Below are 14,404 nucleotides of genomic sequence, written 5' to 3'. Positions count from 1 at the left end.
ATTATTTTTTCTTGTACGGGATGAGGTTGTCAATCCCATGCCCGTGGAATCAAGTGCAGCGAAGCTCACTGGATACAATCCGAACAGCTTTAACGACAGAAAAATTCCTGATGACCTAAAGGATTCGAACTCGGGACACTTGCATCATAGAGCGAGTGCTCTACCACTTGACCCATTGAGTGCCCCTAATAATAAGTAATTTACATTTCTAAAATATTGGTTATTTTATTTTGTCGTAAGTATTTTTTGAAACCTGGAGTTTAAACGGTAAGAGATATCTGCTTTCTGTGATGGGTTACCTGAAGTCTAGCCTTCGCTGTACATCTCATTCGTTATGCTAATGATCTTTGTTTATAAATCTTGAAGATTTAAGTCCAATATTATTTCTTAGCTAATATACTTTAATCGTTAAAATGCTATTTCATAGTAGATGTTCAGATCATTCGAAAATTTGCAATTTTGGCAAGTTCAATTTTTGGGAAGATATTTCAGTGATTTTTGAACCACTTTATACCGGTATTTACTCAAAAAATGCAGGAAATATAACCTGACAGATATCTTTGTCATTTTTACCAAACCATGACCTAATCTGCTGCAGTCAAATTTAAGCCTGGGTTTATTTTTAAGTTTTATTAAATTTTAAGTCCGGTCAAACTTCAACTGTAGTTCGGTTTGGAGTTCGGTTCGAGAATGGATTTAAGAAAAAGTGCAACGTGTAGTTAGAAAGGTCTCAGCTTCAACCGTAATGCTCTTGTCACACCTCGAAAAACTTAATGAACTCAAATTTTAAGTATTCTATTATATTCTTTCGCATTTTAATCTAAATTGCTTTTTTTTCAATGATCAAGGTAAATAAAATAGAACAGAAACTTGCAATAACATCGATGTTTTCGATAGAATGTAAATAATATATCTTTAATAAAACTTTAATAAGTTTTACTTTGTAATTTTAATATTTATATTTAGGAGTTTTAATTCAGGGTTTCTTGATAATTGAAAGAGATATCATTCTTCAGTGCTCCAACAAACTTTGGTATAACTTTCTTCTCCTAAACTTTTAAATTGTTTGCCTTTCAACCCTCAACTTCAATTCAAAATATGCCCCGCATTTATAATGTATACAAAATAGACAAACAGAAGGTAATAAGAGATGAATCAGCGGCAATGGATCTCTCAATAAATCCCAGAAATACCAAACACTGAGCTTTTCAAAATGATAAGCTTGCACCTCATAACATTTGTGTGTATTGTGCGATTTTCCTCTCGCTCACTCGCCGTCAATGTTATCATCACGAAAATTTTGGCATCAAGTGATAAAATAGTAGCAGATAAAATTTTCGGTATTTCATGAAGGTGAAAGAGAAATCAACACTCAGTTTTTACAAGCACTGCGCCACGAGTAGTGAAAATCTGAGGGTTTTGCGGTGGATCAGGAAAAAGAAACATATCTGGAAGCAATTTTTCTCTTGATTGTTTGCAAAATATATTCTTCATTTTCGTATTTGAGCGCCGCGTGGTGTTTGGCGGAGTTTTCTGCGGAGGGTGAGCTTGATGTGGGGTGGTTGGCAGGCTTAAAGTGAAAGTGAACACTCGAGTGATTGGAGAAAGTGAGGGTTTGGGTCAAAAGTTGCTTGCTGTATGAAATTCAATGTCGTTAATTGCGATATTGTTTGCCCTATTTGAGGCTAGCTATGGCTCTCTTCTGGGGGAAAAGTCTGTGCCGAAGCCGGAATCAGACCAACAAGATGATGCCTCAAGTGCAGATATTGACATCGACTTGGACTTGCCAGACGGTGCAACATTAATTAAGCTCCATGGAACGTTCATGGTTATTGCTTGGCTCGGGACGACATCAATGGGGATTCTAATTTCCAGGTGAGCAGATATATCTCATGTTATAGACACATCATATCGTACTACATTTCATTTGGCATCCTCTATTGTTGCAGGTACTTCAAACGAACGTGGGTGAATCGTCAGATTTTTGGCACAGAAGCTTGGTTCTTCGTAAGTTTACCAATTGATGACTCAACACTCAGAGAAATCTGCTCGGTATCTAAATGATATTTGAATTTTAAATCCCTTTTAGTCTTATCTGCCAATAACATCACTTTCGGAAATTAATTTTGCGATATACTTCAAATATTTATTTTTAATCAGTGCAAGTATGTATGGAAGTTAGCACGTTTGAGAAATGGTTAATTTTTTTTAACTCTATAAGGACTGTCCAAAAACTTAAGAATCAATTAGTGAAAAAATCCAATTTTGTTTTCATGGGAAGGCTTTTAGACTTCGCACACGCTCGGGCTTCGAACACTTCATACTTTCCCATATTTATTTAATGAATTTGACCCATTTATGGTAATATATTTTAATAGCAAGTTACATGTTTCCTGAAAAAAATAGGACAAATGCTTTATAAGAATATGGGAAAATATGAAGAAGTGTTCGAAGCTAGTGCATGTGCGAAGCTAGAAAGTCTTCCGCTACTTTTCTGGGTATTTTTCTCTAATTTTTCTTTAGTTTTTTAAATTTTTAGACAAATAAGGTAAAGTACCCTTTATTCGACCGGTTCCTCTATTCGACCGGTAGATTTATTTATTCAATTTAATTATATTTGCTATAATATTTTGTGTATGATCTAACATTAATAGGTCAATTATTCTTTAAACAATACAAATCAGTGACAAATTCGTAGAAATTGATGGAATTCACCATCAAATATTCAAAAATTGACCCACCGGTCGAATAGAGGAACCCGGTCGAGTAAGGGTACTTTACCTTAATCTTTCGGTTTCAATTATTTGACCCGCTTAAAAATTGGTTATAAAAAAAGTAACACAAGTCAGGCATATAAAAAAAAATCCGAAATTAGTCTAATTATTTGTTGTATTGATTGTCTTTAAAGTCTAAAACGTATGTTGATTCAAAAACCTGTTTTAAATATTTTAATATTATTTGAAAAGTTCTTTACTTGCGATGTGTCATTCTCTTAAAATCGTAAAAGTTTTGCAAAAAAAATTAATATTTTTTCTGAAATGAGGAAACAAAAACATTTTATTTCATTGGAAATGAGTAATATTGATCAAAAATACTATATATACTTTTATCACGAAAAGTAACGTTCACAGAAATGGATTACGCTGAGTAACAGATGTGACTGATTTAAATTTTATTTTGAGTTTGAAAAAGAAAGTAAACGCAATTCATTATCTTACAATACTTGACAACATTTCGGGTATTGTACTAAAGTTTGATAACAATTTCATTATTAGGGACAGAGGCTAAACAGTTTGAGTTATTATTTTATGGTTTCTTCGGATTCTACTCTGAAGCTATTCATTTTTTAAACTCCAATCTGCTACCCATACCCAATATCTTGATAATTAGGACTTTTTTTCGATGTGTGAAAACTTTCGGTTTATTTTTAAATTTTATTTTTTTTTAATGATTTTCAATTGAACGATTGCGTAAAACTCAAAAAAAGATCTCTTTAAAATTTTTACTTTCTGTGGAAGTAAATGTGCAATATGCCATAACTTTTTTATTTGAATATTTCGGTAATACTTAGGGCTTGTACAAACCAGAGAATTAGCTGTTAGACGAATTAGCATCTATTTAATTAAATTAATAATTAAACTATATTTCCATAAAGTCTTTAAGCTGTTTCTTGCTTTAAGATATAGGTCTTGAATTTTATTATTTAGTTAACTAGAGAAATTTTGTTTTGTCCCTAAAAATACACTTCTTAGATAACGCTTATTTGTAATACACTCAAAAATTGTGAAAGATCATAATGATAAAGGATATTTATCCTCAATGGTTTTAGCAGGGGAAAACTTGTGATAGCTAACCATAAAAACAAAATTTCTTATATTGTTTAAATTTAAAATGAAAGAAAGAATTTATGTTAAAATGTTAAAGTGTTAAAATTTACTTGACTTCAATTCAATTTGAAGTTTGTTTGTGCCTAATGGCCTCTACACACTAGATAAATTTATGTCCATATTGAAGAGTTTTCCTACACAAGTGTAGGGGATTTGCTTCAATATGGATATAAATTTCTCTAATGTGTAGAGGCTATGATGGCCTCTTACTAGAGAAATTTATGTCCATACTGAAGCAAATTTCCTAAGCTTGTGTAGGAAAAACTCTCCAATATGTACAAAAAATTCTCTAGTGTGTAGAGGCCATAAAGTAGGTTCCTATACTAAAAAATGATAAATAATTTAAATAATTAATGTAAATAATTAAGTGAGGAGATATTACTCAAAAAGTTTCTATGTAAGGAAAAATGTACACTAAAAATCTTTACATATTAACACAGATTTGACCAAAAATTATCTTAAAAGATTTAAAAAAAGAATCGGATTTTTGAAGCAATTTTCGTCACAAATTTTTTTAAAATAAATTTTTGACGTTTATATCTATAGCAGTGCAGAGAATTTCCGTCACAAAATCTTTTGATGAAAATTGTTCCCAATATGTAGAGGCTTTTAAAGATGTTTGCATATTGGAAGTAATTTTCATAACGAGAAAAACTTACTTTTTTGAAAGAAATCGACTTTACTCCCGAAAGAAAAAAGATTAAAATTTCGTCAAAAAGATAATTTTTGAAGAAAAGTGTTTCCGATATGTAGAGGCCTTAAATTGAATATGATTTTTGAAGAAATTGCCTACATATTCTCTTTAAGAATGCATTCACGAAACGTTCACAGAAGTTTCTCTTTAGTGTGTAGACCTAGACACCCAATCTAAAGTATCATTCGCGCGGAATTAATTAATCACATACAATATTTTAAATTTAAACACATTGCATTCTTTGCTAGAAGCTTTGAAAATTTTCAATAAAACTGAAGTAAGTTAGAAAATGTCAGGATTCATAAGATTGGATGTTTAAATATGTAAATAGGGGAAACTGGGACAGTAGTAAACACGGAGTAGTTGTAAACACTGATTTTTAAATTTACTCTACATGGACTTATGGGTAACTGGGGCTGAAGTAAACACGGGGTAGCAGTAAACACTGCATTTTTTTTAAATTAGATATCAGGGTTTAGAAGACGTACCTATTGTAATTAAAAACTATATAATTTTCGGCCAGTAAACTGAGTATAAGGGACAGTGAAACACGGTATTGACCTTTGGCTCCTTTCTCCTTTTAATTTCTCAAGCCGACGGAAGATGGAGGAAACCCCCTCCGAAATGTCGGCTTGAGAAATTAAAAGGAGAAAGGAGCCAAAGGTAAATACGGTCAATACCGTAATTAAAAACATTACAGTGTTTACAACTGCCCCAGTTTCCTCTAAGTGTTTATTTATTAGAGTTTTTTTTTTAAATTGGGCTATACGAAGAACTGGTCGTACAGTGTATTAAATCAACCCTTGTGTATTCTTGATGTTCCCAAATAATAGATTTCTCTGAGTGTAGAACATAACAGATGCTTCGGAAGATTAATGAGATTAATATGGTGAAATGTTGTCATTTATAAAACAGTGGCATCGTTGTTGCATGCTCTTCACATGGACCTTCACTCTGATCGCCTTCATTATGATCTTCATTGACGTAGACGGATGGTCTTATGACGAGGCACCCCATGCCATCCTGGGCACCATAACCACTATCCTCTGCTTCTTTCATCCCATTCTGGCCATGTTTCGACCGAATCCGGGTGACGAGAAACGCAAGTACTTCAACTGGGGTCATTGGTTTGGTGGCAACCTTGCTCACATCCTAGCCAGTAAGTCCCTGAGTGTGGCTGTCCCCAAATGTGAAAAAAATAGTGGCTGATAATACACAAATATTCTTTCAGTGGTGACAATTTTCTTATCAATCACCGTGAAAAAAGCTCAGCTTCCCGTTTGGATGTATGCTATCTTATCACTGGTCGTCTTGGCCTACGTCACGGCTCATGTGTATTTTACGGTTAGTATGTGATGTAATCACATTTGTTGGTCACTTTTTGGAGCTTTTTGTGTAACTGTCTCGGGATTCAATGGCTATGAATCATATTGAACACTGCAAGAGTCATAAATGAATTCCCATCCATACATTGAATTTCTGATAAAACACTATCTTTCCCCCTTTTTTCCGTAGGTTCTCCTCCGAAAAGCCCAACAGCACGGTGCCTATGCGAATCGCAATATCGACGCTCCAGTGAGTATAACAATCCGGGAAAAGCTCTAGGGGGAAATATCACGAGTCATTCACTCCTTATCAAACTCAATCGAATTTTCCCATCTTCATTCCACCAGTACACAATTTGAAATCTAAATAACTTTATGGTGATGAATGGAAAATATCGAGAAAATTTTACCATATCGCGAAAACGACTTTAAGTGAGTAATAAATCAATTGAATTTTCCATTTTCATTTGCAGTACTCAACGTGGCGAAAACGAGGACTTTTGATCTTTGGCCTCATATTTTTGTGCTTTGTCGTCGCTATCGCCACCATCATCATTCTTGCTCCAATTGGCAATGGAGGTACACCTGAGGATCAGACCGAGAATGTATGACTGAATTAAATGCACTCTATATTGTATATACTATGTCTTAGAAATTAATAAAGAAACTGTACCTTGATACTTATTTATTTGGTTACTTTGAAGCATTGATAAACTTTTCAGATATAAATTTTAAAATAAAACTTTAGCTCTATCTTGTAAATTGAGACATAAAATAGCGATGAAACTTAGTTTTTCAATTAGGTATTAAGAGCAGGGATAGTATTTTGGTTAAACTCGATCTCAGGAACAACATACATATCTCTGGAAGTATGAGGCTTTAGTCATCTTAGAAAAGTATATGAAATGAAGACGCCGATAAATTAAACGAAAGTAACAAATAGCAAATGAACAAAAATAGTGAAATATAAATGGACAAATTAAGGATTTATGGCCCATCTCGGCATTTTCGGTTTGATTTATGAGGATATAAGATCTCTTTTTACTTTCCAAAAACAGAAGATTACTTTTTAGTTTTTTATTGACGAATGTTGATTTATATCTACTGGACTTTTTGAATAATTTGGTGACCATTATTAGATTTTTTATTGACTAATATGCTAATTTACTAAAGTTTATCCATTATTTTTTAATATTCATTGTAAACGCATAGTAACTTTTAGTTGATTTTTGAATTATCGTAGAGACTTATTGTTCAATGAATATTACAGGGGGCCAACCTTAAGGGTGAAACTGGCTCAGGAAAAATTTAGTCAATTTTAGTGCAAATTTTCAATGTTTCTCAACATAGGATTTTGTTTCATTGAATACATTTCACTAATTCATTCTGCACAAACTAATAATAGCAGATAAACTGAGAAGTTAAATGGCTCTAAGGCAAACTTAGAAAATAGCAAGTGTCATGCCCTAGGGAATAATTCGTGTTGAGCAATATTTCAAGAGAAAGCACAAAAGATTCAATTTATTGTATTTAATGTAAATAATTATTTTATTCTATTGACTTGAGAAAAACTGTTACTTTCATTGGTATTGGATTGAGAATGTATATAAAAAAACGAAATTGAAATATCCATTTTTTCTGGAAAAGAAGAACTATGTAATTTTTATTCTAAAGGGGAGGCTCCCAGAAAAGCTCCCGGAAAGGCCAGGGAATGAGCGAATCCGCACGTACTTGGAGTACCGAAGTCAACTCACTTGGAAAGTTTCCGGGCTTCTTGTGATATGAAGAGGAATTACATGAACAGGAAGAGGACTTGGTAAGATTGGTTCATGAAATGAAGAACAATGGGCATCCTGTTGAGGCGGATTATCTGTCCAAATTTACAGCCAAGTTGTCCAAATTAATAACCAAGTTGTCCAAAATAAGAGTCAAATTCACCTCTACATATCAATTCATTTTTAAACATATTAAGACTAATTTTAGTAAAAATAAGACGATAAATAGCTTGCCAAGTTTCTAAGCAACCCTTCTGAAAAGAGAGTAACAAAAAAAAATCAATAAATATTGAAAATATCGCATTTCAAACTTGGAACATTGATTCTTATAAGCAGACTGTCCAAAATTATGAGCCTTTACCCTATGCCTTTATTTTACAATCAGGATCGTAAATTTGTGTCCATTCCGTTATTCCATGTGATTCCAATGTGATTCTAATTATTCCAAATGTGTGATTCTCTTATTAATTCAATTCGGTATTCCGTGTTTCTTAATTATTTCATCTTGTGATTCTGTTTATCTTTGAGTCGAATTGGTCAAATTTCAGATGTTGCTAAATACGATAAATTGGGCTCGTTTTGGGAGAGTTAATTAAATTTTTCTGTCTACACAATTCGTCGCTTTCAAACACAAATAAATAAATATTATAAGTCTAAAATGCATTTTTTTAGGAGAGATATTTGATGGTGTTTGTTAGTGGCAGAGAATCGACAAACGTGGCTGCTAACCTGGATGTCCTAAACCCGCGACCCTGATAGGGATAAGCGCTTGAAAATCATGATGATGATTATGTTTCAAGTTTGATATACAATATAGAGCAATATTTATGTTACTGTAATTAGTATACCAACATATTTTGTAGTTTATCGTAGAGAAATCGTATATTCTTTTAAATGAGGTAAATTTCACAATTGTTATTTTAGTTGAAAATGTTAGAAAATGGACGTATATTAATCTTCGTTGAAAAATTTAAAAATATCTACAATGTACCTTGACTTCTATCGGTCAGAAATTATCAAGGTGTCAACAACCAGGGAAGGGATTCTGTGATTCCATTTGATTCTAGTGATTCCGTGTGATTCCAGTGATTCTTAAACAAATATAATTTCAGATTATATCAGAATCTTATGAGTTATTTCATGAATCCCACTTGAGTAACCCCTTGTTAAAATTACATTGTTAAATCTTTCTTATGCCCCGTGTTTATAATTAATTACGCAAGCCATCAAAAAAAGAGAGAAGATTTCGTAAAATAATTCTGATGCCTCTGCAAAGCTTTTTGATCTTAAAATATATTCCAAATATATTCCATATTCACATTCCACACTCTCGTGCTAAAATCTTTATTGAATTTATCTTGATGATAAAAGCTAAAGCTCAGAAGAGCATGGCAGATGTATAACAAAGGAAATTTAATTGCATATTTTTTATGTTTTTTCTATTTTTCTTTCAATAGTATACCCAAATATGATAATATCACAAAACAATTGTTTAAAACGTCAAAAAATTCTGGAAATAGAGCAAAATAAAGAAAAGAATATAAACATCAGGAAAACAGAATTCTGAGGGTACTTTATGTTATATTTTATTTTAAAACTATATTCAAAACCTATTTCATTCCGTACTTAATCCATAAATCACAAAATTCAATATATCCTTCCCAATTTATGATATAATATTTAATCTCTTCAGATATAGTTGTTAAAATTTTAAAATTTTAACGTTTTAAGTTATTTATAAATTTCAATTGTTAACCTATTTGGTTAAATTTCGATTTTTTGAAATTATCTTGAAATTAGTTAAATATCCGTAAATTATCTTTCTCGTATTTACATTTTTTGTTTGACTGTATCGTCTATATGCTTGTGACTTACGCCAGAACGATCTAAAATGATCATTTCTTTACCAATTTTCGATTTTGAAATGCTTTTGTGATTTATCAATCAAATTATTAATCAGTAGCATTCCGCAAAACCAGAATGCTTTTTATCAGGCATTTTTTTATGTGATATGATTGACAATAATAACTTTCGAAAAATTTAAATTAACAGAATGAAGTTGTTAATTAACGTATTTTTGTATAATTGAACAACAATGGAATGTTAAATTCCTACTTAAATAAAAAATATTTTTTTTATTTCATTATCCATGAATATAATTCGATATAATCAAACATTAAATCGTAAACTTTTTTTTCACCAATAAGAAATTGAAATAATTCGCTTAAAGTTAATTTATGAATTCTTGATAAAGAATGCTTCAAAATAAAAAGTTTCCCTTGGGATTTAGTGCATGTTTTCAATTCTCAAGGGATTGTAATACGATGAATGGCAGGAAATGCGAAGGGTTGTTCTCTGTTAGTCTATAGGGAAGCGTAGAGAAACAGTTATATAATCACGTCACGCACGAAAAGCCTCCAAATCGAATTTCATTGGAGATTTTATTGATGTACAGAAGAATTGGAAGCGTGCAGACAAACTCGTCTCCCCAAAAATTCCATCCTCGGGTCATTAAACTAAAGCTTTACGATTGCATTCTTGTTTTGACTCGGAAAGGTTTTAATAAAAAAAATCTCAGAGATGTTTCTATTATTTTTTGCAAAATGGACCAAAAAAATGGAAAATAGAGTAGATAATTGAATTCTGACAATGCTTTTGACACTAACTAACACACAATTATTCTATTATTTTCCACACACGTAATATCCGGATACACTTGATATTATTTATTTATTGAAATCTCTTTTGTAATTTCGTGTTTAGTTTCCAACATTGCGCCATTTTGTGTTAATTACAATTGACAAATTTATAATGAATTTTGAATTGCTAATAATTTGACTTTATGGCATAGATAGTACTTTAAATATTTTCAGTGAGACAGTTATTTGAAATTATTAAAAGATAAATGACATCCAAAATTAATTGTTGAACATTCCGTAATTGCAATCGTATTTTATTTAGAATTTGTGAGCAATTATCTCTAGTTGTTTTACTAGTGAAATTACAACTAATTTTAGAGACTTCTAATTCACCAAAGAACATTAAAAGAAGTATCTCAATTAAGCTGATTAAAAAGTATCGTTGTGAAAATTGAGAAAAGATAAACAGAATGGGAAGTACATAGAAAAGGATTTTAGACAATTGTTGAATTCGATGTTGTGTCCTGAGACAATTGCTTCTCATTATTGTTTAATTTTATTAGCAAGGACATTTTGCATTGATGATGTTTTAGAAGTGATTATATAGGTTTTATAGAAAAGTCGATTCTCTCACTCACAAGTTATACTGAGAAAAATGTGAGTGTACTGGCAACCACAAAAGATTCAAGATAACTTTCCTATGCTACAAAATTATAACTATACTTTTTATCGTTAGTCAAATCCTTGTAGTCTAAGAATAAACTATATGAAAAAGTGATCTTCGGACCAAACACTGAGGGAAATTCGAAAAAGTTAAAATAACATTCCGAAAATGTTTATTTTACCCTGCAGTATTGATCTGAAATCGGTGTAAATATTATACTTTTTAGGTGTATTAGGGGTTAAAGTTACCCTTTTTCATGTTAATTTTATCCTAAAAAGGTGTAAAATTAACATTATAAAATGTTGATATATTTTTATACCTAAAAAGTGTTAAAGTTATGAGGAAAAAAAATTAATCGCACCCTCGTTTGTTTCTCAGTGAAGGTTTAGCCCAGTTCCCGAAGGTTTCAAAATCCTAAATTAACAATCACTTTTACTAGATTTTGAAGATCTCAATTGATCATTTGCTTTCAGACTTTAATCCCTAAATCGAAATTGTCCCAAAAATCTTGACGAACAACCAGTTAGAGAAGTTATGCCATTTGGCTAAGCTTTAGATATGAAGCCTGCATTATCTCAAAGAATTTTTAATTCAAGATTAAATGTACTTTAAATTCAAATTTCAGATGGAAATTACCGCATCAACAGAATTGTACTATAGTCAATTAATTATCATTTTCTGAAGGATTCATCCTTAATACTATTCAGGATATAATTTAGGAAATTAATTTTTATTAAAATTTACTCAGTGAATGATCGACCTAATGTGCGTCATTCGATGAAGAATACAAACAAGAAAAATGAAATTCTGCGTATTAGGCATATATATTCATAAATAGAGGAACATAGCAATTTTAACTGCTCGAATTCCAAGAGAGAGAAGTTTTTTTCAATATATATTGTAAAAAATGCGCAATAGTGGGAGACCTACATTTTGTATAAAAACCCAAAATTTTTGTAAATAAATTTGGATTTCGCTCAACTTCTCTGGTTGGTTTTTTCGGCATTTAGGGTAAGGGCTCATAATTTTGTCCAGTGTTCTTATAAGCATCGATGTTCTAAGTTTGAAGTGCGATATTTTCAATACTAATTGACTTTTTTTATCACTCTCTTTTCAGAAGGGTTGTTTAGAAACTTGGCAAGCTGTTCATTGTCTTATTTTTACTAATATTAGTTTTAATACGTTAAAAAATGAATTGATATGTAGAGGTGAATTTGACTCTTATTTTGGACAACTTGGTTATTAATTTGGACAACTTGGCTGTAAATTTGGACAGATAATCCGCCTCAACAGGATGCCCATTGATCTTCATTTCATGAACCAATCTTACCAAGTCCTCTTCCTGTTCATGTAAGGGAAACGTAGAATGTCACAAGAAGCCCGGAAACTTTTCAAGTGAGTTGACTTCGGTGCTCCAAGTACTTGCGGATACGTTCATTCCCTGGCCTTCCGGGAGCCTTTCAAGGCTTTTCTCGCTACATCCCTTTTGTAGAGATGATGTTCCTTTGTTCCTCCAGGCATTTGTCCAACCTAGTCATCACAAAAGCTAAAACTTCACGAAATTTCGAGAGAAAAACACCTGTCCAAAATAAGGAGTACCACCTCACTGGTAAATGTCTTAAAAAAATTCCCATTTTTCACACGAAAAATCTAATTCACAAGGCAAATCTCACCTCAGGTCAAATGTACAAATCACCACTAACGTGAATCAACACAATATTCAATGAATATTCAATAATATCACTCAAAAAAGAGCGAAGAAATATTGTTAGTACTTCACCACAGCTAAATAAGACTGAAGTACACACGAAGTTCTGTTATATTTCTTGTAAGCAATTGCTCACACTGAATTTTCAACAAAGCAATTTTAACTCAAATCATATTCAAAATTTAACGTATTTAGAGATAAAATCTTCCAAAAAGAACAAGTATTTAGATAGAATTCATTATTCATCAAATATTGGATTAAAAATCTATAACTTTAATCAATTTATTTTTAGTGTTCAATTTTATCCTCAAAGTGTCCAAAATAAGAAACTGGACAAAATTATGAGCCTTTACCCTAATTGCCTTTATATCTTTTACGATTTCTCAGGACCACTTTGGCCAAGTTCAGCAGCACTCCAGTGCCTTCCACTTCAGCTGCCAAAGAGTCTGGCTTTGTATATAGCGCCATCTAAAGTATACCTTTCTCTCAGCAGCCAGACACTCGGTTCAGTTGCTGGACTCAGCGGCTTTGTTAAAGTCTAAGGACCTAAAACGGCAACAACATCTGGCTTTGTCCGTAGGCATTTAATTGCGTACTTTTAGCAGCCAGAATGGGCTCCGCTGCCTATCACTGCGGTTTCTTTAAATAACCTATCTTAGTGGCAGCTCGGATTTTAAGGAATTGAAAATATTTTTCTCTCTGAGGCTTGCGTGCCTGCTGCATAGGGTAAGTGCGCCAAATTCCGGCCAGTTTGCAATTTCAGCCATATTTTTTGTTCCTCGAATTTCCATGAATTTTTAGTTTTTGGATACTCTTGAGATTGTACAATGCAAAAAATAACAAAAAATGTCGCTTCGACGAGCAAGATAATCTGAAAAATACATTGAAAGAATTCTGGAAGGGCAAGGAACTATGAGAATGAAGGTGGCCGAAATAGGCCGCCAATGCTATGTCTACATTTTTATTCATTTTAAAATGTATTAAGAATGATTTTAGAGAAAATAAAAATAATAAACTGTCTGCAAGGTTCCAAGCAACACTCCTTATAAAAGAGTAATAAAAATATTCAATTTTTATTAAAAATATTACATTTCAAACTTGAGACCTTGTCGCTTGCATGCAACTATTCCGAAATTTGGCACACTTACCCTAGATCAAGTTTGTGTTTTACGTACTGGAGGCATCAGATTAGTTTGGTCGCCATCACTGAGGGCTATTCCTGCCTAAATCCCAGTCGCATTCAATTGCCGTTACTAGAGGCTGTGTTTCTAAAACGCCGAGAGACACCGAAGGGATAGAAAACTAAACTAACTCCAATTTAACTCCATTCCGGCCGACAATCACACTTCTGCACATACTATTCGGCTGCATTTTCAGTCTGAATCTGAGAGTAATAGACTATACGCTTGTTTTTCTTTCTTTTTTCTCTTTTTTTGTTTTTTACAGTTTCTTGTCATGTTTTATTCCTGTCTTTTTTTTCTTTTTTTTTTGAAATTACTTTTTACTTTTTTTCTCACAACTCTGAGAGAGATGACCCTGTTATTGTGATGCAATAAATATTATTATTATTAAATTTTTAAGGAATCAACAGTCTGAGAAGGGAATTTCTTAGCGAGATCTGAGAAATCTTCCTCCTCTATATTGGCTCCTTTATCCTGTTTTGGAGTCAACAAAAATATTCACAACAAAAATAAAAATGTTTCTGTGCAAGT

At 32.2% G+C, this 14,404-nt stretch overlaps 1 protein-coding gene across 1 annotated transcript; it reads left to right on the top strand.

Moving 5' to 3' along the window:
- The first annotated feature begins 1,371 nt into the window (after positions 1-1,371).
- On the top strand, positions 1,372-6,586 carry LOC129798967 (putative ferric-chelate reductase 1 homolog). The gene is made up of 6 exons (XM_055842514.1): positions 1,372-1,875; positions 1,950-2,007; positions 5,497-5,740; positions 5,813-5,925; positions 6,097-6,156; positions 6,380-6,586. Exons 1-6 carry the CDS (start codon positions 1,649-1,651, stop codon positions 6,515-6,517), a joined length of 840 nt encoding a protein of 279 aa, XP_055698489.1. The 5' UTR covers positions 1,372-1,648; the 3' UTR covers positions 6,518-6,586.
- The last annotated feature ends 7,818 nt before the right edge of the window (positions 6,587-14,404 follow it).

The sequence above is a fragment of the Phlebotomus papatasi genome, chromosome 1 (assembly GCF_024763615.1).
Source record: "Phlebotomus papatasi isolate M1 chromosome 1, Ppap_2.1, whole genome shotgun sequence".
Taxonomy (NCBI): domain Eukaryota; kingdom Metazoa; phylum Arthropoda; class Insecta; order Diptera; family Psychodidae; genus Phlebotomus; species Phlebotomus papatasi.
The sequence above is the reverse complement of the archived record's forward strand: the minus strand, read 5'-3'. Positions and strand labels throughout refer to the sequence as shown.

What these genes read in the sequence shown, in the direction of transcription:
- LOC129798967 (XM_055842514.1), top strand. Translation starts at nt 1,649, where the DNA reads ATGTCGTTAATTGCGATATTGTTTGCCCTATTTGAGGCTAGCTATGGC. An exon ending in ATGGGGATTCTAATTTCCAG is followed by an intron (nt 1,876 to 1,949) that starts GTGAGCAGATAT and finishes CTATTGTTGCAG; the next exon opens with GTACTTCAAACGAACGTGGG. An exon ending in ATCGCAATATCGACGCTCCA is followed by an intron (nt 6,157 to 6,379) that starts GTGAGTATAACA and finishes TTTCATTTGCAG; the next exon opens with TACTCAACGTGGCGAAAACG.